Genomic DNA, 27,256 nt, shown 5'->3' with positions numbered 1-27,256 from the left:
AAATGGAGCAAGTTTAACTAAAAATGATAAGAACAAGAGATTAAAAATGATGTATACAAACATAGATGGGATTTTATCTAGTAAATTAGAATTAAGAGATTACATAAAGAAAGAAGATATTGTATGCCTAGTGGAAACAAAGTTAAATGAGGCAATAAAAATAGACATAGATAAAAGGTATAATATATGGAGGAGAGACAGAGTGGGTAAAGGAGGAGGAGGAGTCATGATGATGTTAAGGAAGGAGATAGTGGTAAATCAAGTGGAGTTTAGGGAAGGAAAATCAGAAATACAGTATGTTAAGATACATATTAATAAAAAGGAGTTAACAATCATTGGAACATATGTGCCACCAAAAACAAACTCATGGACTAACCAAGAATATAGAGACATGATAAATGACACAATAAGGAGTCTTACAAGAATCATTAAGAAAAGGAGAAAAGTGATATTGGTAGATTTCAACTGTAAGGAGGTAGACTGGGAAAATTATGAAAGTGGTATGGGGGAAGATGACTGGGGAGATAGATTCCTGAACCTAATGATAGATAATTTGATGGTCCAAAGAGTAAAGGAAAACACAAGATTCAGAGGAAACGATGAGCCGGCAAGATTAGACCTAGTTTTTACAAGGGATATACCAATTAACGATGATATAAGATACAAGTGCCCATTGGGAAAGAGTGACCATGTAATATTAGAAATGGATATAGAAGAAGGAAAGGAAGATAGAGATGAATCATACAAAGGAGACCGATTAAATTACAGAAAGGCTGATATTGAGAATCTCAAGAACTATTTTAAAACGTAAACTGGGAGGAGATGGAAAACTCATTAACGGTTCAAGAGAAATATAACTTATTTTTGGAAATATACAAAACTGGGGTCAGGAATATGTCCGAAATATAGACCTAAAGAAGAAGGAAAGAAAGATTGGTTTAATGCAAGATGTGCTAGGGCAAAGGAGAAACGAGATGGAGCATGGAAAAGGTGGAGAAGAAACAGAAATCCAGAAAATAAGGAAAACTTCAAAACAGCAAGAAATGAATATGCTAAGGTGAGAAAGGAAGAAGAAAGGAACTATGAAAAGGACATTGTCGAAAAATGTAAGGAACAACCAAAATTGTTCTACAGATTCATAAATGGAAAAATAAGACAAAAAGAAACAATAGAAAGGTTAAAAGGAGAAAACGGAATGGTGGAAGACCCAAAAGTATGGCAGAACTGTTAAATAGTAAATTTCATGAGGTCTTTATTAAGGAATCCAAATTTGAAAGACCACAGGGTAATAGAGACTGTCTATATGAAAGAGATTAAAGTAACCAAGCTTGAAATAAAAAGTTGATGACGGAACTAGATGAGGAAAAGGCAATGGGACGGATGAAGTCTCAGGCAGAATACTGAAAGAATGTAGGGAAGAACTAGCAAGTCCAATATACAACATCATAAAATGCTCAATTGAAAATGGAACAGTGCCAGTGGAGTGGAAAAGAGCTGAGGTGGTTCCCATATATAAGAGCGGAAGGAAGGAAGAACCTTTAAATTACAGACCGGTATCACTAACTAGTGTAATATGCAAGATGTGTGAAAAAGTAATAAAGAAGCAATGGATTGAGTTTCTTGAAGACAACAAAATATTATCAAATAGCCAATTTGGTTTTAGAAAAGGTCGGTCATGTGTGACAAATTTATTGAGTTTCTACTCTAGAATAGTTGATAAAGTACAAGAGAGAGAGGGATGGGTTGACTGTATTTATTTAGATAGTTAAAGATATGAAGTCCAAGTGGAGAACAGTAGACAGAGGAGTGCCACAGGGGTCAGTATTGGCGCCAATACTTTTTCTCGTATATATAAATGACATGCCGGAGGGAGTGAACAGCTACATAAATCTGTTTGCGGACGATGCGAAACTGTGCAGAGTCATTAAACAAAAAGAGGATTGTGAAATACTACAGGAAGACTTAAACAAGATCTGGAAATGGAGCAAAAAATTGGAGATGGAATTCAATGTGGACAAAAGCCATGTTATGGAAATGGGAAAAAGTGAAAGACGACCAGTGGGAATCTATAAGATGAGAGATGGAGTAGAACTAGAAAAAGTAAAAAAGGTAAAGAACTTGGGAGTGACAATGGAAGAAAATAATCAACCGGTCAGCCATATTGATAGAATTTTCAGAGAGACGTATAATTTGCTAAGGAATATTGGAGTAGCATTACTCTATATGGACAAGGAAATGATGAAGAAATTGATAAGTACTAAAATAAGACCTAGATTGGAATATGCAGGAATTGTGTGGACTTCCCATAAAAAGAAACACATAAGAAAATTAGAGAGACTACAAAAAATGGCTACAAGAATGGTTCCAGAATTTAAAATGATGACATATGAGGAGAGACTAAAGGCTATGGATCTACCAACCTTGGAGCAGAGAAGAGAGAGAGGGGATCTGATACAAGTTTATAAATTGATTAACGGAATGGATGAAGTGGATATTGAGAAACTGATCCTGAGAGAAGAATATGACTTTAGAAGCACAAGATCGCATAGTAAGAAACTAAGGAAGGGACGATGTCTGAGAGATGTTAAAAAATTTAGTTTCCTGCAAAGATGTGTTCAGACTTGGAACAGTTTGAGTGAGGAAGTGGTGTCAGCAAAGAGTGTACATAGTTTTAAACAAAAATTGGATAAGTGTAGATATGGAGACGGGACCACACGAGCATAAAGCCCAGGCCCTGTAAAACTACAATTAGGTAAATACTCACACACACTCCGCGCTCCGTGGAGAGCGGACGTGCCTCCTTGCTCAGAGTACCATGTACCTAACACTCCACACACTAAACAATGTGCTTGGAATGAGAACCGTCACTAGTACAAAAGGGCAACCAGAGCGAGTGAACGTGTACAGAGTGAACGTAGCCTTGTGGCGTGTACATAAGAGTGATCGGAGGTGTTGGAACCTCCGCACTCCAAATGACAGCGCAGAAACCACACAAAGGCCAGCCATAAACAGCTGCCAACACATCCCACCACACACTTAAAGCTACCAGGCCTGTCCGCCAGTGCACACCACCACACACCCACACGCTCCCAGGAAGAGTGAAATGAAATGGATACACCAGTAAGAAATAAGTTACCAAATTCAAAATATGCCGATGAGGCCCAGGATGCAAAACCAAAAGTAACCATTCAAAATATGACTCCATCTTCAACAGGAGCAACAATGCAAGGAAGATTGGTAATGCTAGAAAAAAAATTTGAGGAGTTGGTGAAGGAATTAAAAGTTCAGAGGAGTGAGGAGGAGCAGGATAGAGAATTCCGCAAGGCTTTGAAGGAAAAAGTCAAGAGACTGGAGGAAAATGAAAAACGATTGGTGGATGAGAATGCACACTTGAGAGTGGAGGTTAAAAAATACAAGAGACGGTTGGAGGAGAAAATGGAGAAAGTCGTAAAGGAGAAAGATGACTTTAAGGAAATGATCAGTGAGCAAAGTGAAAGGTTTGAAAGGGAGTGAGAAATGAAGAAAACACAATGGACTGAGTCGAGGGAAGCAGAGATGGTTGGATTACAAGAAATAATTAAAGATCAGTTGAATGAAGATAAAAAAGAAAGGTCTAAGGAACTGGTTAATGTTATGAAGAATAAGGAAACATTGATATGAGAAATAGCAAAAAAGAAGAAGAGTGTGTTAATATTTGGGATGAAAGAACAAAATATAACATATAAGCCTAAGAGAATTAAAGAATAATTAAAAACGGTAAGAGATCTGTTCAAAAATCTAAATGATGAGGAAAAAAAGACCTACAAGAAGAAGTGGAGGAGATCCATAGACTGGGTCCATATAAGGAGGGAGTAAGGAGACCGATTAACCCCTTCAATACGGTGACGCCTATGTAGGCGTCATGAAGCCCCAGTAGCAAATACGGTGACGCCTCGTGGGCGTCATATTTCTTTCTGAGCTTTCTTCAGTTCAGTTGTCCCGTATAGTGTGTTGGATACCAACTACAAGATGCTGTCTTTGAAATCCTAGTGCTCCTCCCACCATCCTTGTCTCCACCAATCACTAAAGATAAGCTACATGTGTCCCGCCTTGTGTCTAAAATTACCCAATGGCATAGACTGTTCCCATCTCTCTCTCTCTCTCTCTCTCTCTCTCTCTCTCTCTCTCTCTCTCCATTCCCTCCCTCCCCATCTCCCTTCCCTCCATCCCCCTCTCCCTCTCGAAAGATAAGTTACATGCCTTGTAACATTCGTAAAAACACACACACACACACACACACACACACACACACACACACACACACACACAAATACAAAAACAACAAATTTTCTAATCTCTCTCTCTCTCTCTCTCTCTCCCCTTCGTTTCCCTCTCCTTCCTCCCTCCCCTCTTCCTCTCGAAAGATAAGCTACATATGTCCGCTTGTGTCTAAAATATTAGCAAATGTCTCTCTCTCTCTCTCTCTCTCTCTCTCTCTCTCTCTCTCTCTCTCTAAGAGAGAAGCGTCCACTCCTCTTGAAGGCAATATAGTGACTAAAAATAGCAGCATAATACACAAAGGCGACAAGTATGACAAGCTTGCAGAGTTTCCAGCGCTGGAGGCACTAAGTATATCATACAGGTGGGCTTTTTAACATCAGTATGAAGGGGTTAAAGTAGTACTGAAGTCACAACAATCTGCAAAGGACATTTTATATAGAACATCAAAATTAAGAGGTAGAAGGTTGTAAAGAGGTGTACATAAGAAAAATAGAAATGAGGAAGAGAGGAGAAGATATAAGGAATTGTTGGAAGAGGCGAGAAGGAAAAATGATGTGCGGTCTGAAGAGGAAAAGAAAAGTTTTTTGGAGAGTTATAGGAGAGAGTCAGAAAATGGTATGTGGAGAGAAGGAATGGAGGAACCCTAGAGGGAGCAGTAGGTGGACCGTAATGTATACTAATATAGATGGGATACTGTCAAGTAGATTGGAATTGCAAGACTATATGATGGTGGAGAAGCCTGATATAGTGTGTTTGACTGAGACAAAATTACATGAAAAAACAAAGGTAAATTTGGATAATAAATATAATATATGGAGAAAGGATAGAGAGGGTAAAGGTGGAGGAGGAGTTATGATTATGACGAAGAAGGAGATAAATGTGGATAAGGTTTGGTATGGGAAGAACAACAGAAGTGATAAGCATAAGGTTAAAAAGTGATGGAAAAGAATTAATAATCATGGTGACCTATGTACCTCCTAAAACAAATTCTTGGACATTAAGGGAATACGACAATATGATCAAGGATACTTTACAGAGTTTGGAAAGTGTATTAACTGGAAAAAGAAAGGTGATACTAGTAGGAGATTTTAATTGTAAAGAAGTGGATTGGGAAAATCTAGTAAGTGGTGTTGGAGAGGAAGCATAGGGAGAGAGATTCCTTAATCTAATGATGGAAAATATGATGGAACAGAGGGTGAAAGAAAATACTAGATATAGAGGAGATGATGAACCAGCTAGACTGGATTTGGTGTTAACACGAGAAGTGTACCTTTGTGGGGATATACAATCCCCATTGGGAAAGAGTGGTCATGTGGTTATGAAAATGCAGATGGCAATAACACAGTGAAGAAGAGATGAGAAATACAGGAGTGGTAGATTGAATTATAGAAAGATGGACACAGAAAATTTGAAAAACTATTTCAGAACATTAGATTGGGAGATGTTACAAAGCAGAGAAGTGCAAAAAAAAAAAGAGATTTTTATGAAATATTATAAAGAAGGAGTTAAGAAATTTGTACCAAAGTATAAACCGAGAGAGGAAGGAAGAAAGGATTGGTTTAATGCAACTTGTGCTAAGGCTAAAGAAAAGAGAGATGTGGCTTGGAAAAGATGGAAAAAGAGCAGGAATATACTAAATAAGGAGAATTATAGAGTAGCAAGAAATGAGTGTGTGAGGGTAAGGAGGGAGGAAGAAAGAAAATTTGAAAAAGATATTGTAGACAGGAGTAAGGAACATCCAAAATTGTTTTACAGATTCATAAATGGTAAACTTAAAAAGAGAGAGTCCATTGAAAGATTAAAAGGAAAGCAAGGGATAGTAGATGACCCTAAGAATATTGCAGAATTGCTAAATAATAAGTTTCAATAAGTATTTACTAAAGAAACAATGTTTGTAAACCCTCAGAATGTAAAAGGAAATGTGTACATGGATGACATTAAGATACCCAAAAAGGAGTTATATAAAATGTTAGAGGAACGAGGAACTTAAAGAAGATAAAGCGATGGGACCAGATGAAGTTTCAGGCAAATTATTGAAGGAATGTAGAGAAGAATTGATAGATCCATTATATGATATTGTAAGGTGCTCATTAGAAACCGGAGAAGTACCGGTAGAGTGGAAAAAAGCTGAAGTGGTGCCCATTTATAAGGGAGGCAGTAAAGAAGAGCCTCTTAACTATAGACCTGTGTCTTTAACCCTTAACTTCCGGGGATTAAAATATTTTTTCCTGTCTAATGACGGGGAAAAATGGTACACCTAAAAATTGTCAGAACACAGTTTGAATACTGATAATTATTTTCTCTGTGTTATTCTGAATACAATGATGTACTTTCCAGCTCGATATGACGTCTGAGAGTTTAGTTATTGCCTTATCAAAGTTTCCTCCTCCGGCACGGTTTGACCAGTCAAGAGGAAACAGGAGAGCGACGCCTCTCTCTCTCTCTCTCTCTCTCTCTCTCTCTCTCTCTCTCTCTCTCTCTCTCTGTGTGTGTGAGAGAGAGAGAGAGAGAGAGAGAGAGAGAGAGAGAGAGAGAGGAAGGAAGGACATATTATCACTGATTTCTGAGACACGTGTGTGTGTGTGTGTGTGTGTGTGTGTGTGTGTGTGTGTGTGTGTGTGTGTGTGTGTGTGTGTCATATATCACTGATTTCTGAGACACGTGTGTGTGTGTGTGTGTGTGTGTGTGTGTGTGTGTGTGTGTGTGTGTGTGTGTGTGTGTGTGTGTAAGCATTATCTCTCTCTCTCTCTCTCTCTCTCTCTCTCTCTCTCTCTCTCTCTGACAAGTGTTGATGTGTGTAGGCCCAGCGGATGATTCTTTGTGATGCCATCAAATTCAGTACCAGTATGAAAGATAAAATCAAGCACATATCCTGTTTCACAATCACATATGATATACATTTTCACACAAAGCGATGTCGCTTTGATGGTATATATTGCTTGAAAATGAGTCTTCCCTTGAAAAGCATAAGTGACTCATCTATCACTAGGTTTTGAAATGGCTTGAAAAGGACTTGAATTTATTTACGAGACTGTATGACAGGCCTAATTTTCCAGAGTGGATCATCAGTTTTAACATTGCAGAAGTGAAGGTATTTCAATATGTTGTCATATCTGTCCCTTGTTATGTACCGTGCAAAGATTGGCATGTACAGCAGATCACTCTTCTTCCAATAATCATGCCTCAAAGCTTTTCTCGAATGACTCATAAGAAGCGTGGCGGCTATGAGCGTCAGGAGTTCATTTCTTGTGATGTTTTCCACTCTTTCTCGTGAGAGCTATGGGGCACATCATCATCATCTGCTGTTTCTTCATCATGAAAAGTGTTGCTCTCACTCACTATATGGTCCAAGAAAGCATCACTGAAAAATGCCATGAAATAGTCACAATTGTGTTGCACAGGAGGAATTCAGCTGTTATGCCAGGAGACACAGATAAATCAGGCATAACTGGGAAAAAATCATCATTGAATTCCTCCATTGAAAGACAGGTCGGGTCTCGCGCCACCTCTGCCACGTGATCGTCTCCCCAGAACGCGAGGAGGAGCGCATGCCTCGTCTCCTAGAAACACTCTGTGTCCTTGACACATTATCTGGAGTCTGTTCTTCATCATTATTGCCTTCACTGTCACTTATACTGTGTAAGAGTCTCTGTCTCTCTGTCTGTTCTCCTGAGAAAGTAGGTGAATGATGCTCTACATCCGTGTCCTAACTACTAGTCTCTTCACTTTCCCCAGTTTCTTCTTCTATATATTCACTGTCACTTTCTTCTAGCTCAGAACCACTGCTAAGTAAAAGGGTTCTGCCTTGCTCCATGGTGATTTACAATCTGACCCGATCCTTCGCTGTTATCACTGACCTTTCTACCCAGCGCGTCACCGGAGTTGCCAAGTGTCGCCCATAAAACGGGAAAACAGTTCAGTTACCTCTAAAATTAGGAGCTCTTGTGGAAACACTTGTGTGGTAAAGATGCCAGATACTTCTACTCACCATCCGCCTCAAGAGAGCGAGAGACTTAAAATTACGCCGGAAAAATCTTGATTACTGGGACGAATCCGTCACTTGGACGTTCTGGAAGCGTTTATATCGACCGGAAGTTAAGGGTTAACAAGTGTGGTCAGTAAGATTTGTGAGAGGGTGATAAAGAAATATTGGATACAGTTCCTGGAGGATCATAAGTTATTATCGAATCATCAATTTGGCTTTAGAAAAGGGAGGTCATGTGTAACAAATCTACTGAGCTTTTATTCAAGAGTGGTTGACAAAATACAAGAGAGAGAGGTATGGATGGACTGTGTATATTTGGATTTAAAAAAAGCTTTCGACAAGGTACCTCACATGAGACTGCTATGGAAATTAGAGATTTATGGAGGACTGAAGGGAAAAGTGTTAAAGTGGATGGAAAACTACTTGAGATGGAGGGAGATGAGAACAGTAATAAGGGATGCAAAGTCGGACTGATTGGTGGTGGAGAGTGGAGTCCCACAGGGTTCGGTGCTGGCACCAATACTTTTCCTTGTCTATATTAATGATATGCCAGAGGGAAAAAACAGTTATATTAATTTGTTTGCAGATGATGCGAAGTTGGGTAGGTATGTGAAGAGTGAAGAAGATTGTGAAATTTTACAGGCAGATCTGGATATGATTTGGGAGTGGAGCAAGAGGTGGGAGATGGAATTTTATCTGAGCAAAAGTCATGTAATGGAGATGGGGAAGAGTGGAAGACGGCCAAGAGGGTCATACAAGATGGGTGAAGGAGTAGTGTTGAAAAAGGTGGAAAAGGAAAAGGATTTGGGAGTGATAATACAAGACCATGGACAGTTTGAGGCTCATATTGACAAGATGTTTGGAGAAACATATAATTTGATTAGAAATATTGGATTAGCCTTTCATTATATGGATAAAGATATGATGAAGAAATTAATTAGTACGGTAATTAGACCAAGATTGGAATATGCTGGGGTGGTTTGGTCCCCTTATAAAAAGAAGCATATAAGGAAGTTGGAGAAATTGCAGAGAATGGTAACAAAAATGGTGCCGGAATTGGCAAAAATGACCTATGAGGAGAGATTAAAATAAATGAATTTGCTTACCTTGGAACAAAGAAGAGAAAGAGGAGATTTAATACAGGTTTATAAACTGTTGAATGATTTGGATGAAGTGAATAATGAACAAATGATGTTGAGAGAGGAAAATTTAAATAGAACTACGAGATCGCATAGTAAAAAGATAGCCAAGGGAATATGCTTGAAGGATGTGAAGAAATATAGTTTCCCACAGAGATGTGTGTAGGTGTGGAATAGTTTGAGTGAGGAGGTGGTGTCAACGAGGAGTGTGCATAGTTTTAAAGGAAAGTTGGATGTGTGTAGATATGGAGACGGGGCCACACGAGTATGATACCCAGGCCCTGTAAAATTACAACTAGGTGAATACAACTAGGTGAATACACACACACACACACACACACACACACAATGAAGAACAGGATAAAGAGCTCCAGAAATTGAAAGAAAGGATAAAAAGAGTGGACGAAAACAAAACTAGGCTAAGAACCGAAAATGAAGAATTAAAAGTGCAAATAGCTTACTACAAGAAATTGATGGAAGAAGGACTCGGTAAAGCCGAGAAAGAAAAAGAGAAGCTGAAAGATCTAGTTAACAAAGAAGAAGAAAGAGTACAAGACATGATTAAAAAAGAAGTACAGGCATAGAGAAACCAAGATAAGAAAGACAAGGAAGTATTTCAAGAACAGTTAAAAGAAAGAGATGAAAATATGACAAGCAAAATGATAGGAGTCCTGAAGAAAAAGGAAAATTTAGTAAGAGAAATTGCAGAAAAAAAAGTGTAATTACTTTTGGACTGAAAGAAAAAAATGTTAAATATAGACCAAGAAGGGAAAAGGACGAAATGAAATCAGTAAAAGACCTACTAAAACATCTAAATGATGAGGATAGACAGAACTTAGAAGAGGAAGTAGAAGAAATCCATATAATGGGACCATATCAAAAAGAAACAGTGAGACCAATTAAGATATTACTAAAATCACAAGCAGCAGCATAAGAAGTACTATATAGAAAAACAAACTCAGAGAAACAGAAGGTTGCAAAGATATATATATATATATATATATATATATATATATATATATATATATATATATATATATATATATATATATATATATATATATATATATATATATATATATATATATATATATATATATATATATATATATATAAAGAAAAATAGAAACTAAGAGGAATGGAAGAGACACACCGAACTGGTGGCAGAAGCAAGGGAAAAAATTAATGAAAGGTCAGAGGAGGAGAAGAAGGCATTTTTTTGGAGAATTATAGGAGACAGGATAAGGAAATGGTATATAAAAGAGAAGGAAGAGAAAAAATGGAAAAAGTTTAACTAAAAATGATAAGAACAAGAGATTAAAAATGATGTATACAAACATAGATGGGATTTTATCTAATAAATTAGAATTAAGAGATTACATAAAGGAAGAAGAACCAGATATTGTATGCCTGGTGGAAACAAAGTTAAATGAGACAATAAAAATAGACATAGATAAAAGATATAATATATGGAGGAGAGATAGAGTGGGTAAAGGAGGAGGAGGAGTCATGATGATGTTAAGGAAGGAGATAGTGGTAAATCAAGTGGAGTTTGGGGAAGGAAAATCAGAAATACTGTATACTAAGATACATATTAATAAAAAGGAGTTAACAATCATTGGAACATATGTGCCACCAAAAACAAACTCATGGACTAACCAAGAATATAAAGACATGATAAATGACACAATAAGGAGTCTTACAAGAATCATTAAGGAAAGGAGAAAAGTGATATTGGTAGGAGATTTCAACTGTAAGGAGGTGGACTGGGAAAATTATGAAAGTGGTATGGGGGAAGATGCCTGGGGAGATAGATTCCTGAACCTTATGATAGATAATTTGATGGTCCAAAGAGTAAAGGAAAACACAAGAATATGAGGAAACGATGAGCCGGCGAGATTGGACCTAGTTTTTACAAGGGATATACAAATTTCACTTCACAATATTTAAACTGACGTCACTGAGGCAACAAATGAGATGTCTATGCCGCTCCTCGTCAGTCTGTTGTTTGTCCTCGTCTGGTCTACACACGAGCTCAGATCTCAGGTTTTTTTGCCGGCTGCTCCTCGGAGCCTGCTGCTACCCTTTTCTTTGCCTGCTTCTCCTCGGACTTGTCCTGGTCAGTTTTCACCTTCTCCTTTACCCTGCGCTGCTGATACATGGTGGTACACTTCTCGATCTTAGGATCGTGTTGGCTTATTTGCCCTGTTGTCAGGTGGCCCCGTTTGCAGATGGCGGACCCAGCAGGCCTTAGCATTCGCCTTGTTCCTTCGGTCGGCTTCCCCTCCACGGGGCAGGAAACGCCCCTGAGAATATGGTGCTTGGTCTGATGTTCAGAAGGGAAAAAGGGACCGTCGTGACCCTGGCCATGATAAAGCGTTTCAGCTGGCTTCCGATTTGGCCCTAGCGGGGCCGAGTCAGCCCCGTGATGTCAACTCAGCTGGCCCGTCCCTGCAGGATCGTGTCAGCCATCTGGGTTCCATCGCGGCGGACCTGATTGCAAAGCTGGACAAGCGTTCTCCTGAGACGGTGCCTCAGGCTGACAGCGGGGACTTCAGTGGCCTTGGCAGCATCGAGAGCGCAGGATCCGAAGACGGTGAGGTGCGGGAGGCAGCGGCCGACCCGCTAGCGGGGCTGGATGACCTGGGTGGCCCACGGGGCGCACTTGAAGACACTGATTTTCATCGGGCTTTGGAAGAACTGGCAGGGCATTTTCATGGTCAGGAGAAGAAAGGTGAGCCCCTGTCTGACTGTTTAGCAGGCATTTTAGATGATAGCCTCAGGCGTCGCCCCACCTCGGAGGGGGTGAAAACTACCTGTAGTAAGGTGAGGTTGCCCAGCAATGTTCCTAATCTGATTGTGCCTGCTACAAATGCAGTTATTACCAAGGCTCTAAGTGTGGGGGGCAGGCTGATTGATGCTCGCCTGGTTTTCACCAATGGCCTGCTCTCCAAGGCCCTGGTTCCGGTTGCCCAGTGCCTGAGTGACATTGGGGAGAGGAAAGGTAAGCCTGTGGATGATTACCTGGATGGCCTGAATAACTGTGTACGTCTCCTGACTTCTGCAGTGTGTTACTTTAACCAGCTCAGGAAGGAAGTGGCCCGCATTCACGTGAACGATTCAGCCCTTACGGAGCTTTGCCGTTGGGACTGTGAAGTTGGCACTGCAGAGCTGTTCCCCTTTGATGTCATTAAGAAGTGTGAGGAGTTGCATCAGGCCAGGCGGCTGGGTAGGCCTTCTTTCCGCCCATACCGGTCAGGAGGTCCCAGGCGGACGGCTGCTTCCTGCCAGGCTCCCAGGAGGGCCCCTCCTTCCCAGAACTCAAGGTTTCGGTCTAAGCCTTATTTAGGCCAGCGGCCTCCTCCGCTGAGGGGGAACCAGCAACACAGGCCGGCCCAGTGAACCCTTGGCGAGTGAGTATTACCATTAACTCTTTATCCAATACCTCTGACAATTTTATGAGTGGGAAAATTTTCACTGCTAGACAGCAGTGGCTAGCTCTTTCCTCCAATAAATGGATGATTCTTGATGTGGTTTGTGGCCATGTGCTTGAGTTTGATGAGCTTCCCTTACAATCTGCTCTGCCTCGGCCCCTGTCCCTTTCAGAAAGTGACAGGGCTGCCCTGTATGCCACGCTGCTTAGGTTTGTGGAACAGGGTATTGTTGAGAGATGTGAGCCCTCTCCTGGCAATGCTTTTTATTCCAATGTTTTTCTCACTGTAAAGAAAGACAGTACTACTGCCAGAGTCATTCTAAACTTGAAAGAGCTAAATCCTTATGTTACTCACACTCACTTTAAAATGGATTCCTTTAAGGATGTGGTGCATTTAGTCCAGCCCCAGGTGTTTTTTCAGGACTATTGATTTTCAGGATGCTTATTATTCTGTGTATGTGAGACCTGAGGAAAGGTGTTGGTTCCGTGGAAGGGCCAATGTTTTCACTTTACCTGTCTTCCTCAAGGGTTAACATCTGCCCCTCGGATCTTTACAAAATTATTGAAACCAGTGTTCTGTCACATCTGGTCCCTTGGGATTATGGTCATCTGTTATATTGATGATTGCATCTTTTTTGCTGCCTCGGAGGAGGAGCTAATTAGCAATGTGAGTTATGCTCTGTATCTTTTTGATTCGGTTGGGCTCACTATTAATGTTAAAAAATCTGTTTTGGTCCCTAGTCAGGAGGTGGAATTTTTGGGAATTATTCTAAACTCATGCCTCATGACTGCTACTCTGCCTCTCAGGAAAATGATCAAAATTCAGGAACTAGGTCGGTTGTTGTTGAAGGACCGTGTCTCTTTGCGTGATTTAGCTTCTTTCATTGGCCTCGCTGTGGCTGCTGAGCCAGCTGTCGACCTGGCCCCCGTTCGTTACAAGTACAGGCAACCCCGGCTTAACGAAGGGGTTACGTTCCTAAAAAACACTTCATTAAGTGAAACTTCGTTAAGCGAACCGATTATAACAAGTTTAACCCCTGATTTGAACTTCCATTGAGAGTAAGCAAAGCAAGAGTGCATCACAGTACAGTTAAAGGTTTAATGAAAGTAAAAATTATGAAGTTAAACAAATAAGTAGTTTAATTTAAGTCATTATAATGTACACTAGTGTATGTATGTACATAACTTTATAATGTTGATGATCTTAACTTTATAAAGGGAGGGAGAGTGAAACGGGAAATACACTAACCAGCAACCTGTGGAATGTAAACAAAGGCTTTCCATTTTGTCCATTGCAGAGTCACGAGTTTAGGTGGTTCTTTTAGCTTTCAAGGAAGATACAGTCTCACCAGCCTTCTTAATAGAGTCTGCTGACTTGAAAATATTTGACAGTAGATAGAGTCAAGATAGTGGCAAGCAATGTTATTAGTTTTCTGGCCTCTCTCTTGTCTGTGAATAATACCCAGCTTCACTTCGAGAGTAAGACACTTCCTGGTCTTCTTAGGAACGTTAGGCCACATTGCAGGGCGTTTTGGTGGTAAGTTGAACTAGGGAAGATGAGCTGCTGGTGACGCTGTTATGGTTTGACTAGGGAGTGAGTGGTGCACATGATCTTGATCTTGATCTTGATACTACAGGTGAAGCAGAATTTCTTCTGAGTCAGGCCTTTGTATTGGCAGTGCCTGTGTTGTCCATGAGAGGCTTGATCTTGATCTTTATTCTACAGGTGTCTGAAGATTTCTCCTGAGGCAGGCCTTAGTACCAGCAGCTCCTGGTGTATTCAAAAGCCTGTCAGCTTGCATGATATGGTGGGGCTTTCAAATTTGGAAAAAAAATTACCTAGATAAAACTTCGTTAAAGCGAGTTTGATATACGTTAAATGAGCAGATGGTAGTAAAACGAAACCTTCGTTGTGTGAACCTTCGTTAAACGGGGGTTACCTGTACCTTCATATCATTAGGAACAGGGAGCTTGCCCGGCACCATGGAGATTAGGCAGCTAGAGTTTCTTTGGATGAGCATGCTAAGGAATTAGTCCTTTGGTGGGTTAATAATGTTCCCTTGCAATCTAAATCACTGCGTTCTTCTTCCCCTGACCTTGAATTGTTTGCCGATGCTTGTCTGACAGGTTGGGGTGCCATTGTTGGATCCGCGGCGTCGGGCGGCTCTTGGGCTCACGCGGAGTTAGACCACATCAATTGCCTAGAATTGCGAGCTATATTACTTGGTCTCCAGTCACTATGTAAGAATGTCAGTAATGCCCACATGCGCCTTCGTTCAGATAACACCATGGCTGTCGCGTGCCTGAATCGCGGTGGGAGCACGAAGATCCGTCTTAACTTTTTGATAGAGGAGATCTATGCTTGGGCCGGGTCTAGGGGCATTACCTTGTCTACAGCTCATGTAAAGGGTACCCACAATGTGGAGGCAGATTCTTTGTCTAGGTTAAAGAATTTAGACACCGAATGGATGTTGGACCCCCTTGTCTTTCGAAGGTTATGTGACATGTTTTATGTTCCCGATATTGACCTGTTTGCGTCGCGCTTAAATGCCCAGGTGGCTACCTATGTTTCTTGGAAACCTGACCTTGCAGCTACTTTTGTTGATGCTTTTTCAATTAATTGGGCAGACAGGACTTCATATGCCTTTCCTCCTTTCAGTCTCATTGCCAGAGTGCTGCGCGGAAACTCCAGGAGGACCGGGCTTCCTTGATCGCGATTCTACCTCTTTGGCCGTCGCAAGCATGGTTCCCCAAGGCCCTTCAGTTTCTTGTTCAGCCACCAGTCCTCCTCCCTCACCTCCCTGTGTCATTACTGCAGAACCCTGCTTACATCCACCCGCGGGCCTGGTCTCTGGTGTTGACTGCGATGAGTTTATCAGGCGATCCTTTGAAGTCCAAGGCCTATCGCGAGACATTGCCCAGCTTTTGCTTCACTCCTGGCGGAAGAGCACTTTACAACAGTATAGGCCCTATCTCTCAAGATGGGTGTCAGTTTGTCTCCGGCGGGAAATTGATCCATTTCTACCACCTTTAAGTTTTCTTTTAGACTTCCTACTGTGTGAATTTCAGAGGGTTCCTGTTCGGAGTTATAGTACTATGAATACCATCCGTTTGGCCGTGTCTGCCATCGCTAAGATTGGGGGTCAACCAGCAGGTCAACATCCGTTGGTTATTAGATTTATGCGAGCCGTCTTTCAGGAGAGGCCTGCTTTTTCTCACTGTCAATTTACCTGGGACCCAGAGTTAGTGCTCAACTACTTAAAGAGTCTTGGCCCTGATGAACGTCTTTCACTCATTCAGTTATCCCGCAAATTAACTGCCTTAATGTTACTGGTTTCGGGGCAGCGTGGCCAAGTCTTAAGTTTCTTAGATATCCGTAATATGTCTATCTTGGATTCCACGATAGTTTTTCGTATTGGGGATCTCCTTAAAACTTCTAGGCCTGATTGCCACATTTCTTAATTATGTTTTGAAAAATATTCTGCGGACCAACTTATCTGTGTCTATACTACAATTGTTAATTATTTGGAGAGGACTAAGGACTCTAGGGGTTCCATCACTGGCCTTCTTTTAACTACCAAACCCCCTATTAAGGTGGCTTCCCAGGATACCTTACGGCACTGGGACAGGGAGGTTATGGGAGCCGCGGGTATTGACCTCACAAATTTTTCACCTCACTCTACTAGGTCCGCCGCGTCTAGCAAGGCTGCACTCCGTCTTCCGCTGTCCTCCATCCTTTCATCTGTGGGCTGGTCCATGGAGTCTACCTTCACGAAGTTTTATGGGAAGCCAATTAGCAAGAAGGGGTTATTTGCACAGGCGGTGTTGGCGGAGGATGGGTCTCCTCCATGAATATGTAAAATGTACTACGGGTTTTTGTGGTGGTTTTCATATGAATTCACTGTTTGTCCACATATTTGTACTTAATTGTATGCTTTTGGCTGGAATACATGAAGAAGATACTATATGGTTTTCAGTCGTTCCTGGTTTTGGGGTTCAGCTTGGTTTGAGGACCTGCTCTAAAGCTCTCATTTGTTGCCTCGGTGACATCAGTTTAAATATTGTGAAGTGAAATTGTAAGATTAAACGATACTTACCAAGTTGAAGTTTGATTGTAATTTCACGAACATTTAAACGACGTCACTGAGGCAGTAAATGCCCTCCCTTCCCTCCCCTGGCTTCTTGGTTGCCGTGTTTTGGGGGTTTTTCTTCACTCACTGTTTAATTTTTAGTTTTTGTAATTTTTATACTTTGTTCCTCAAACCAACACTCTGAAGGACTGACGAGGAGCGGCATAGACATCTCATTTACTGCCTCAGTGACGTCGTTTAAATGTTTGTGAAATTACGATCAAACTTCAACTTGGTAAGTATCGTTTAATCTTACAATTAACGATGACATAAGATATAAGTGCCCATTGGGAAAAAGTGACCATATAATATTAGAAATGGATATAGAAAAAGGAAAGGAAGATAGAGATGAATCATACAAAGGAGGCTGACTAAATTACAGAAAGGCTGATATTGAGTACCTCAAGAGCTATTATAAAAACATAAACTGGGAGGAAATGGAAAACTCAGAAACGGTTCAAGAGAAATATAACTTATTTTTGGAAATATGCAAAACAGGAGTCAGGGAATGTCATGAAATATAGACCTAAAGAAGAAGGAAAGAAAGATTGGTTTAATGCAAGATGTGCTAGGGCAAAGGAGAAACGAGATGGAGCATGGAAAAAGGTGGAGAAGAAACAGAAATCCAGAAAATAAGGAAAACTTTAAAACAGCAAGAAATGAATATGCTAAGGTGAGAAAGGAAGAAGAAAGGAACTATGAAAAGGACATTGTCGAAAAATGTAAGGAACAACCAAAATTGTTCTACACATTCATAAATGGAAAAATAAGACAAAAAGAAACAATAGAAAGGTTAAAAGGAGAGAACAGAATGGTGGAAGACCCAAAAAGTATGGCAGAACTTTTAAATAGTAAATTTCATGAGGTCTTTACTAAGGAATCCAAATTTGAAAGACCACAGGGTAATAGAGAGACTGTCCATATGAAAGAGATTAAAGTAACCAAGCTTGAAATAAAAAAGTTGATGACGGAACTAGATGAGGAAAAGGCAATGGGACCGGATGAATTCTCAGACAGAATACTGAAAGAATGTAGGGAAGAACTAGCAAATCCTATATACAACATCATAAAATGCTCAATAGAAAATGGAACAGTGCCAGTGGAGTGGAAAAGAGCTGAGGTGGTTCCCATATATAAGAGCGGCAGGAAGGAAGAACCTTTAAATTACAGACCAATATCACTAACTAGTGTAATATGCAAGATGTGTGAAAAAGTAATAAAGAAGCAATGGATTGAGTTTCTTGAAGACAACAAATTATTATCAAATAGCCAATTTGGTTTTAGAAAAGGTCGGTCATGTGTAACAAATTTATTGAGTTTCTACTCTAGAATAGTTGATAAAGTACAAGAGAGAGAGGGATGGATTGACTGTATTTATTTAGATTTAAAAAAGGCGTTTGATAAAGTGCCACATGCAAGATTACTATGGAAGTTAGAGGAGAAGGGTGGCTTAAAAGGAAGCACATTGAGATGGATGAAAAATTACTTGAGGGGGAGAGAAATAAGGACAATAGTTAAAGATATGAAGTCCAAGTGGAGAACAGTAGACAACGGAGTGCCACACGGGTCAGTATTGGCGCCAATACTGTTTCTCGTATATATAAACGACACGCCGGAGGGAGTGAACAGCTACATAAATCTGTTTGCGGACGATGCAAAACTGTGCAGAGTCATTAAACAAAAAGAGGATTGTGAAATACTGCAGGAAGACTTAAACAAGATCTGGAAATGGAGTAAAAAATGGGAGATGGAATTCAATGTGGGCAAAAGCCATGTCATGGAAATGGGAAAAAATGAAAGATGACCAGTGGGAATCTATAAGATGGGAGATGGAGTAGAACTAGAAAAAAGTAAAAAAGGAAAAGGACTTGGGAGTGACAATGGAAGAAAACAGTCAACCGGTAAGCCATATTGATAGAATTTTCAGAGAGACGTATAATTTGCTAGGAAATATTGGATTAGCATTTCACTATATGGACAAAGAAATGATGAAGAAATTGATAAGTACTAAAATAAGACCTAGATTGGAATATGCAGGAGTTGTGTGGACTTCCCATAAAAAGAAACATATAAGGAAATTGGAGAGACTACAAAAAATGGCTACAAGAATGGTTCCAGAATTTAAAGGGATGACATATGAGGAGAGACTAAAAGCTATGGATTTACCAACCCTGGAACAGAGAAGAGAGAGAGAGAGCATCTGATACAAGCTTATAAATTGATTAATGGAATGGATCAAGTGGATAATGAGAAACTAATCCTGAGAGAAAAATATGACATTAGAAGCACAAGATCGCATAGTAAGAAACTGAGGAAGGGAAGATGTCTGAGAGATGTTAAAAAATTTAGTTTCTCGCAAAGATGTGTTGAGACTTGGAACAGTTTGAGTGAGGAAGTGGTGTCAGCAAAGAGTGTACATAGTTTTAAACAAAAATTGGATAAGTGTAGATATGGAGAAGGGGCCACACGAGCATAAAGCCCAGGCCCTGTAAAACTACAACTAGGTAAATACACACACAAAGAATGTAAAGATCAATTGTTGAACCCCATATTTGATATTGTGGAAACCTCCATACGAACAGGAATAGTCCCGAAAGAGTGGAAAAGAGTTGACATTGTGCCTATATATAAGAAAGGTAGTAGAATGGAACCATTAAATTACAGACCAGTATCGTTGACTAGTATATTGTGCAAGGTATGTGAAGAAGTAATTAAAGCTAAGTGGAGTGAGTATCTAGAAAGTGAAAACATTCTAAGTGAAAGACAGTTTGGTTTCAGAAAAGGAAGATCGTGCGTATCCAATTTATTATGTTTTTATTCAAGAGTGACTGACATACTACAACATAGAGAGGGATGGGTGGATGCTATTTACCTGGACTTGAGAAAGGCCTTTGATAAAGTGCCACACAATAGACTGATGTGGAAACTAAAGAAGATTGAAGGAGTGAGTGATAAACTAGCAAAACACAATAGACTGATGTGGAAACTAAAGAAGATTGAAGGAGTAAGTGATAAACTAGCAAAATAGATGGAAAATTACTTAGTGGGAAGAGAAATGCGAACAGTGGTGAGAGGAAGGAAGTCCGAGTGGAAGAAGGTAACCAGTGGAATTCCACAAGGGTCAGTGCTTGGTCCCATCATGTTTTTGTTTTATGTTAATGATGTGCCAGTAGGAATTGACAGTTACATGAATATGTTTGTGGACGATACTAAAATTATGAGGAGAGTAAAGAATGTGGAAGATTGTAACAAGTTACAGGAAGATCTTGATAAAATATATGAGTGGAGTAAAGAGTGGCAGATGGAATTTAATATAAACAAGAGCCATGTTATGAAAATGGGAAGAAGTAGACACAGACCAAACAGGGATTACAGGCTGGGTGATGAGAAAATTGAAGAGACCAATGAGCAGAAAGACTTAGGAGTAACCGTGCAAAACACTTTGTCACCGGAGAAACACATTAACAAGATATTTTGGAAAACATATAACATGCTTCAAAATATTGGTCTTGCATTTCACTACCTAGATGAAGGAATGATGAAGAAGATACTATGCACTTTAATAAGGCCCCAGTTAGAATATGCAGCTTGCGTCTGGTCACCGCACATGAAGAAATATGTAAAGAAGGTGGAAAGGGTACAGAGGCTGGCAACAAGGATGGTACCAGGATTCAAAGAGTTAGACTATGAGGAAAGATTGAGGGAACTGGGGCTGACCACATTATAAGAAAGAAAAACAAGAGGAGACATGATAACTATGTATAAATTGGTGAACAATATTGACATATTGGACAGAGAATTGATAAAGGTGACCACAAGTAATCATCTCCGAGGACATGGAATAAAACTAATAAAAGACATCTGTCTGAATGATGTGAGAAAGTACAGTTTCCCGCATCGTAGTATTGATAAGTGGAATAAACTGAGCAGTGATGTCGTTGATGCAGTGTGTCAATCAGATGAAAGAGAGATATGACAGGAGTGGACAAGGAGACAGGACACAGAGAGCTTAGCTTGGGCCCTGTAATACACAAATAGGTAAATAGGTAAATACACTCACATTCTGAGGTCCCCGGGAGGGACAGGGCATGGACCAGGAGGGGAGGGTCAAGTGGGTGGAGCTTTAAAACTTAGTTTTTGAAGGAGTTTAACCAATCCAAGGGAACCTGAAACCTTCACCTGGTGTGGATCTGCCAGGTATTGCTATTGGAAAATATATGGGCTAAGATGGCAAGGAGTTTACTGGTCGCATCTGTACCTCAAGATACAAGTTTACTTCATTCCGTGATGGAGCTCATATATCAAATTGCTTGTATCTCAAAACAATTTTTCCCATTGAAATGCACTGAAATGTTATTCATCCATTCCAGCCACCCCAAAAAAAGCCCCCAATTTTCTTGTGTGTTGTTAGATAAGATAAAGGTATTCATAAATAACAAATATTGTATAAAAAAAAAACATAAGAAAAGAGAATATAAATGGATAAACTACTTCTATAAGACAATTTTATCTGGGAGGGATGCATTCCATGAGACATTAACGCACTGCATTTTGCCTGCCACCCTACTCACTTGGGACTGTTAATCAGCTGGAGTGTACAAATATAGCCACACACATATGACTGGCTACTCTAGTACTAAACTGCAGAAGAGCCAACTGTAAAAGACCCTGTAAACATCATTCATAGAATAAATGAAGTTTTGAGTTAGTGAGAGAGAGAAAGAGAAAGAGAGAGAGAGAGAGAGAGAGAGAGAGAGAGAGAGAGAGAGAGAGAGAGAGAGAAAGAGAGAGAGAGATGGGGGGGAGAATGGGAGGGGGCATACTGCCAGAGAGGTTTGTTACCATTGTTCTCCCGCCCTTAGTGACAAGTGCTGGCATAAACCACTTTTTAATTTAGGTTATCTTGGAGACAGACATTTTCTGCTAATGGTGGTGAATGACAGAAGAGAAGGGAGGGAGGAAGGAAGGGATGCAGGTACCATTCACATGTAAATATCAAATGTAAACTAAAACAGCTCTTTCTTTTGAACAAAAAATAAAGGCAAGTAAATGGTGTGAAAATTGTTAAAAAACAATCACAATACATAAGGTTAGTGGGGAACACGGAGAAACTATCTGAGCTGAGGCTGGACTGATGCACCAACTAGAGGCAGCACCCCGAAGCACCACTCGTATCTCAAAATTTCACTCATATCTCCAAACAAAAAAGGAACTAAATTGTGGCTCATATCTCAAGTAACTCACATGTCAAGGTATTACTGCATATTTGGTAATTCAGATTGTCGGAAAGCACATCCATACAAAATTCATAAGGACATTGGGTAGCAAGCTACTCAACTTGCGAGTGACGATTATAGGAACATTTAGCAGTATTTATAGGTGATGTCACAGATTTGGCTGTGGGCAAATCAATTATATCCATAACACTCAGCATTAGGTACTGAACAAATGATGGTCTAAATACCTGCTCTCAGGGTTAGAGAATATGATACAAATATATTTATATAGATTGGCTATTTCCTTAAAAAGACAGTACACTATTTAGATTGCAGGATAAATGCTCGTTATCATATTTCACAACTTTTAATCTGTCCTAACACTACTAAGCTAATTTCTGTAAACTTACTGAATATAACCTAATCTAATCTAACATCACAACTAATCTATAAGCTAACCGAATATAATTATAGTCTAACCTTACTTGACTAATCTAATTGAACAGCCTAACCCAATATAGCATAACCTAATCCTATGATCAAAAGTTTCCTTCCATGTTTGGATTTAGGGTACTTTTTACAACTACTACTCCACATTCCAACCTAAAAAAGATTTCCTCCCTTTCCCCAATAAGTTTGGGGCTGTAAATGTCTCATTATTAGAACTATTTTAACTTAGAGGAGGTATTTCCCCCAGCTCTCACTATTAGATATAAATTACCCATGTAAGTGATCAATTCTTACCTAATCTAAGCTAACCTTGCCAAACCTAAACTCAGTAAGACTGCTATTGTTGTTTTAGCTAGGTGTAAAAAATGTTGAAGTTTAAAAATGTCGAAAAAAAACACATATAACTGTGAGCAACAATCTTATAGACAGGTTTCCATGGCATTATTATCAGTATCAGTAGTAATAGAAATATCAGCATCAGTATCAGTCAAAATTCTAGTATCAGTACATCTTTAGTTTGGGGTTGAGGTTAAGGCCAAGGTTAAGGTTACATTAGGTTAGGTTGAGGTTGAGTTATGGTTAGTTTAGGTCACATTTGATTACTTTAATTTATATGAATTAAACTGCAAATTGACTATTTAAATTTTTTCATGGTATCATTATACTCTTACACCAACAGCAACATGGCTTTAGTTACTCTTCTCCTCTTATAGAATTTTTTATTCTGAATCTTTTAACCCATACATACCAGTCACAAATTGTTTATAATGATAATAAAATTTTTTTAGAATTCACCACTTTTTTGGGGAGAGCAAGTAACATCCATCTATGTGATGGATTGCGGACACTGAGGGATGCTGTTAGACATGTTCGTTCATGTGTGTGTTTTATCACATTATTTGTGCACGCATGAAATGAACGACAGGGATTGGTTCTTTTGTTCGAGCATGCAGTCAATGTCCACTAAAAATAATACAGGATGAATCTCGCCACTTAGAGCATTTATGGAGGGACACGACTCTATTTGACTCAGTCTATGAAAGATTTCTAAACGGATAGAGTGTCACCTCAATTATGTCCATTGTATCACCAGACTTTACAAAGAGAAACAAGGTAATGACTTTATATTCATTTCTTAGTGTTAATAGTCAAGTTAGGCTAGTTTGCTGTGGTTAGATCCATTTAATTGTTAGATAAAGCTAATTTTGCCCTGAAAAAGATGTATCAATGGTGCGTGTTGCCTAACTAGGTTACCTACATTAGATTAAGTTAGGTTAGTTTAGTTAACTTTAGGTTAGCTAGGTTAGGTTGAAGTTAGGGTAAGTTAGTTTGGATTTAATAGATAATTCAAAATAGGGTGGCATACAAAGCAGTGAGCAGTGGTGGCAGAGATTCATAAGGAAAGGATGAGGAGGGGGGGATAATAAAATAAGTACTGATTTGCAAAGGATGGATAAGAACAGATTTATTCAAACCAGGTCAAAATTAACCAGAAAAAAAAATTGTTTCATCCTGAAATTAGGTGTTGCTGTAAATGTATACATTTTCCTTTTTTTTTCCAATTTAGCTGAATTTGGTCTCTTAGAATTTATAGGAATAGCAAAAATTTTGTCATAACATAACATAAACAATAGGATAACAAAGGGCCACCAGGGCCCATCTAGGTTATCCTGTATCAGTCGCACAGCGACCTCGTCATCAGTACTTAAAGATACACTTACAAGTACACAATACATTATATACTAATTCTAAATATTTGGCCCATTAACAGGGCTAAGTCCTGCAGCGAAATCCTCTACAATTTGTGGTCCCCATACATGGGGATCATGTCTTGTTTAACTCTAGTAAATTTCTTATAAAAACTATCATGCAGTGCTATACATAATTATAAATCTAATAAATTTAAGTGCTTATCTAATCTGTTTTAAACATTGTCAAACTAGTGCTATTTACAACCGTCTCTGGCAATGCATTCCAGAAGTCTACCACCCTATGTCTAAAGAAATATTTTCTTCTATCTAACCTGCAGCCTTGCTTTCTAATCTTCCTGCCATGATTTCTAGTCCTATTTCCCTCCTCTAAGGTAAAGAAAGATCTCACATCTATGTAGTTTGTATCTGAGAACATTTTAAATAACTCTATCATATCCCCTCTTATACATCTCCTCTCAAATGAAAACATGTTTAATTCCTTTAATCTATCTCTATACTCCAGGCGCTTTAATGCTGGTATCATCCTAGTTGCTCTTCTCTGAACTGCTTCTAACATGTTGATATCCTGCCTATAGTGGGGTGACCAGGCCTGTATGCAATACTCTAAATGGGGCCTAACATAGGAATTATATAAACTACGCACCACTTCCTTACTTCTATAACTAACATTTCTATTTATAAAACCCAGGATCCTATTTGCCCTATTTCTTGCTTCTAAACATTGCTTTGAAAATTTCATAGTCCTGTCTATCACTACTCCTAAATCCTTTCCTTCCTCTACTGCCTCTAGCCAACATCCCTCCATCTCATAGTTAAAGTTTGTGTTGTCTTTACCTAAATGCATAACCCGACACTTTTTAGAATTAAACTCCATCTGCCACCTGTCTGCCCATGCTATCAGCCTGTCCAGGTCTCGTTGTATTCTGTAATTGTCCTTTTCACCCTGTACTGCACATGCTATCTTAGTATCATCTGCAAACTTTGATACTTTGCTACTAATTCCTATATCTAAATCGTTAATGTACACCAAGAAAAGAAGAGGTCCTAGCACTGATCCTTGGGGTACCCACTAACCACTTCCTTCCACTCAGACATTGCCCCATTTAATACTACTCTCTGTTTCCTATCAGAAAGCCATTCACTAATCCAATCAACTAACCTACCCCTATCCCATGTAGTCTCAATTTGTACACTAGCCTCCTATGCGGTACCTTATCAAACGCCTTGCTAAAATCTAGATATATAACATCTATGCTATTTCCATCATCTAACTCCTTGGTAATATATTCTAAGATATCGAGCAAATTTGTAAGACAGGACCTCCCTGATCTAAAGCCATGTTGGGTATCTCTAATTAATCTATTCTCATTTAAATGCTCCCAAATACTACCCTTAATGATTTTCTCTAGTATCTTACATACTATACTAGTTAAACTGATCGGTCTATAATTATTAGCATCATCCTTCCTACCTTTTTTAAATATTGGAGTAACATTAGATAACTTCCAGTCCTGAGGTATCTCAGCAAACCTAAGTGATCTTTCAAAGATTAACTTAAGTGCTTCAGAAATACTGTCTACACCCTCCCTAAGTACTCTGGCATGTAGCTCATCAGGACCACTAGCTTTCCTATCGTCTAGTTCAAGAATAAATTTCCTAATAATTCCCGGTTTTATATCAATATTTTCTAAAGCTCTTAAACTACTCGTCGCACTGTTTGTAACAGGATTTTCTATTCTTTAGTAAATACTGAAGAAAATTGTTCATTCAATAATTCTACTATGTCTTCATTTTGATCCACTACTACACCATCTTTTCTGAGTGGTCCAATCCTATCCTTATTTCTTTTATCACTGACCTTGTAATAACTATATAATTTTTTGGGATCTTTACTCCCAGCTCTAGCTAGTTTTATCTCTGCCTGCCTTTTACTTTTTTTTATAACCTTACTCAAATCACATCTGACCTGTCTGTACCTAATCAAATCTACATCTTCCCCACTTTTCTGCAACTCTCTATATGCCCTCTTCTTCTCTCTGATCTGGCTACCTATCTCATTGTCTATATTGGCTTTCCGCACACAAAAAACCTCGATTTCCCAACAGGTCCCCAACTTTGCTGGTGATAGGGAGAGGTCTAGTGGCGAAAAGGAAGGCCTCATTCTCTAGATATACCCCAACAAGGACTAATAGTAAAGATCAATTGATGTGCCATCCTCACAGTCACTGACGTAAAACCAAGAACAAAAATACCTAACTTGATTTTGGTGCAGTCTTTTGTGCCTCACAGTCATAATAATTGTTTTTTTCCTCACCTTTGTGTGATGGAGTCTCTTCTAAACTCTCTATCCCGTTCTGGCTTATATCAGTGTGCTCAAGCTCCTCCCGATTTACACCTTCACTTCTCCCATCTCGAGAATTTCGGCGAATGTGACATTGCCCGTGGTTAGCAGGATTCATTTTCTAAAACAATATCTTTTTCTTCAAAACCTTGCGTCACTCTCCATGCAACACCAGAATCCTTTCTGCTATGATAAGTTGTTTACTACTTTCTTTGTTGTGGTTATATCAGCTGATTGCCGATTGGTGAGTCCGTGAGTGACCAGTCTTCAGTGACAAATTGTTTTGATCATTACAATGATTTTCTATTTCCGATTTTCCTTATATTACTCTTATAATATTACCTATTATTAATCTTAGATAATGCATGATTATTTTTATAAATAAAAAAAAAATCCAGTAATTTATAATATCAGGGATGATGAAGATAAATAAACATAATCATGGGAGGATTCCAAGGAAATCATGGGGCGGACAGCACGCGCGTATACCACCATACTAATCTTGAAGTGGCACTACCATACTAAAGACATTCCGTCACCTACAAAGATTATATAAATTACCTCTTCTCCGTTGCACGGGTTGGGAGTTG

At 39.3% G+C, this 27,256-nt stretch overlaps 1 protein-coding gene across 7 annotated transcripts in view; it reads right to left on the bottom strand.

Annotated features, from left to right (window-relative positions):
- Nucleotides 1–26,942, bottom strand: part of LOC123500148 (mucolipin-3-like) — a 608,730-nt gene extending 581,788 nt beyond the window's left edge. For 3 of the 7 annotated variants that reach the window (XM_045248826.1, XM_045248829.1, XM_045248827.1), the window contains exon 1: nt 26,640–26,942. In XM_045248826.1, the coding sequence (XP_045104761.1) occupies nt 26,640–26,784 (145 nt within the window). In that variant the 5' untranslated portion in view covers nt 26,785–26,942. The remainder of the gene's footprint in view (nt 1–26,639) is intronic. The other 4 variants (XM_045248825.1, XM_045248828.1, XM_045248830.1 and 1 more) reach the window with 2 other exon arrangements.
- Nucleotides 26,943–27,256: the final 314 nt, after the last annotated feature.

The sequence above is a fragment of the Portunus trituberculatus genome, chromosome 50 (genome assembly GCF_017591435.1).
Source record: "Portunus trituberculatus isolate SZX2019 chromosome 50, ASM1759143v1, whole genome shotgun sequence".
Classification (NCBI taxonomy): Eukaryota; Metazoa; Arthropoda; class Malacostraca; order Decapoda; family Portunidae; genus Portunus; species Portunus trituberculatus.
The sequence above is the reverse complement of the archived record's forward strand: the minus strand, read 5'-3'. Positions and strand labels throughout refer to the sequence as shown.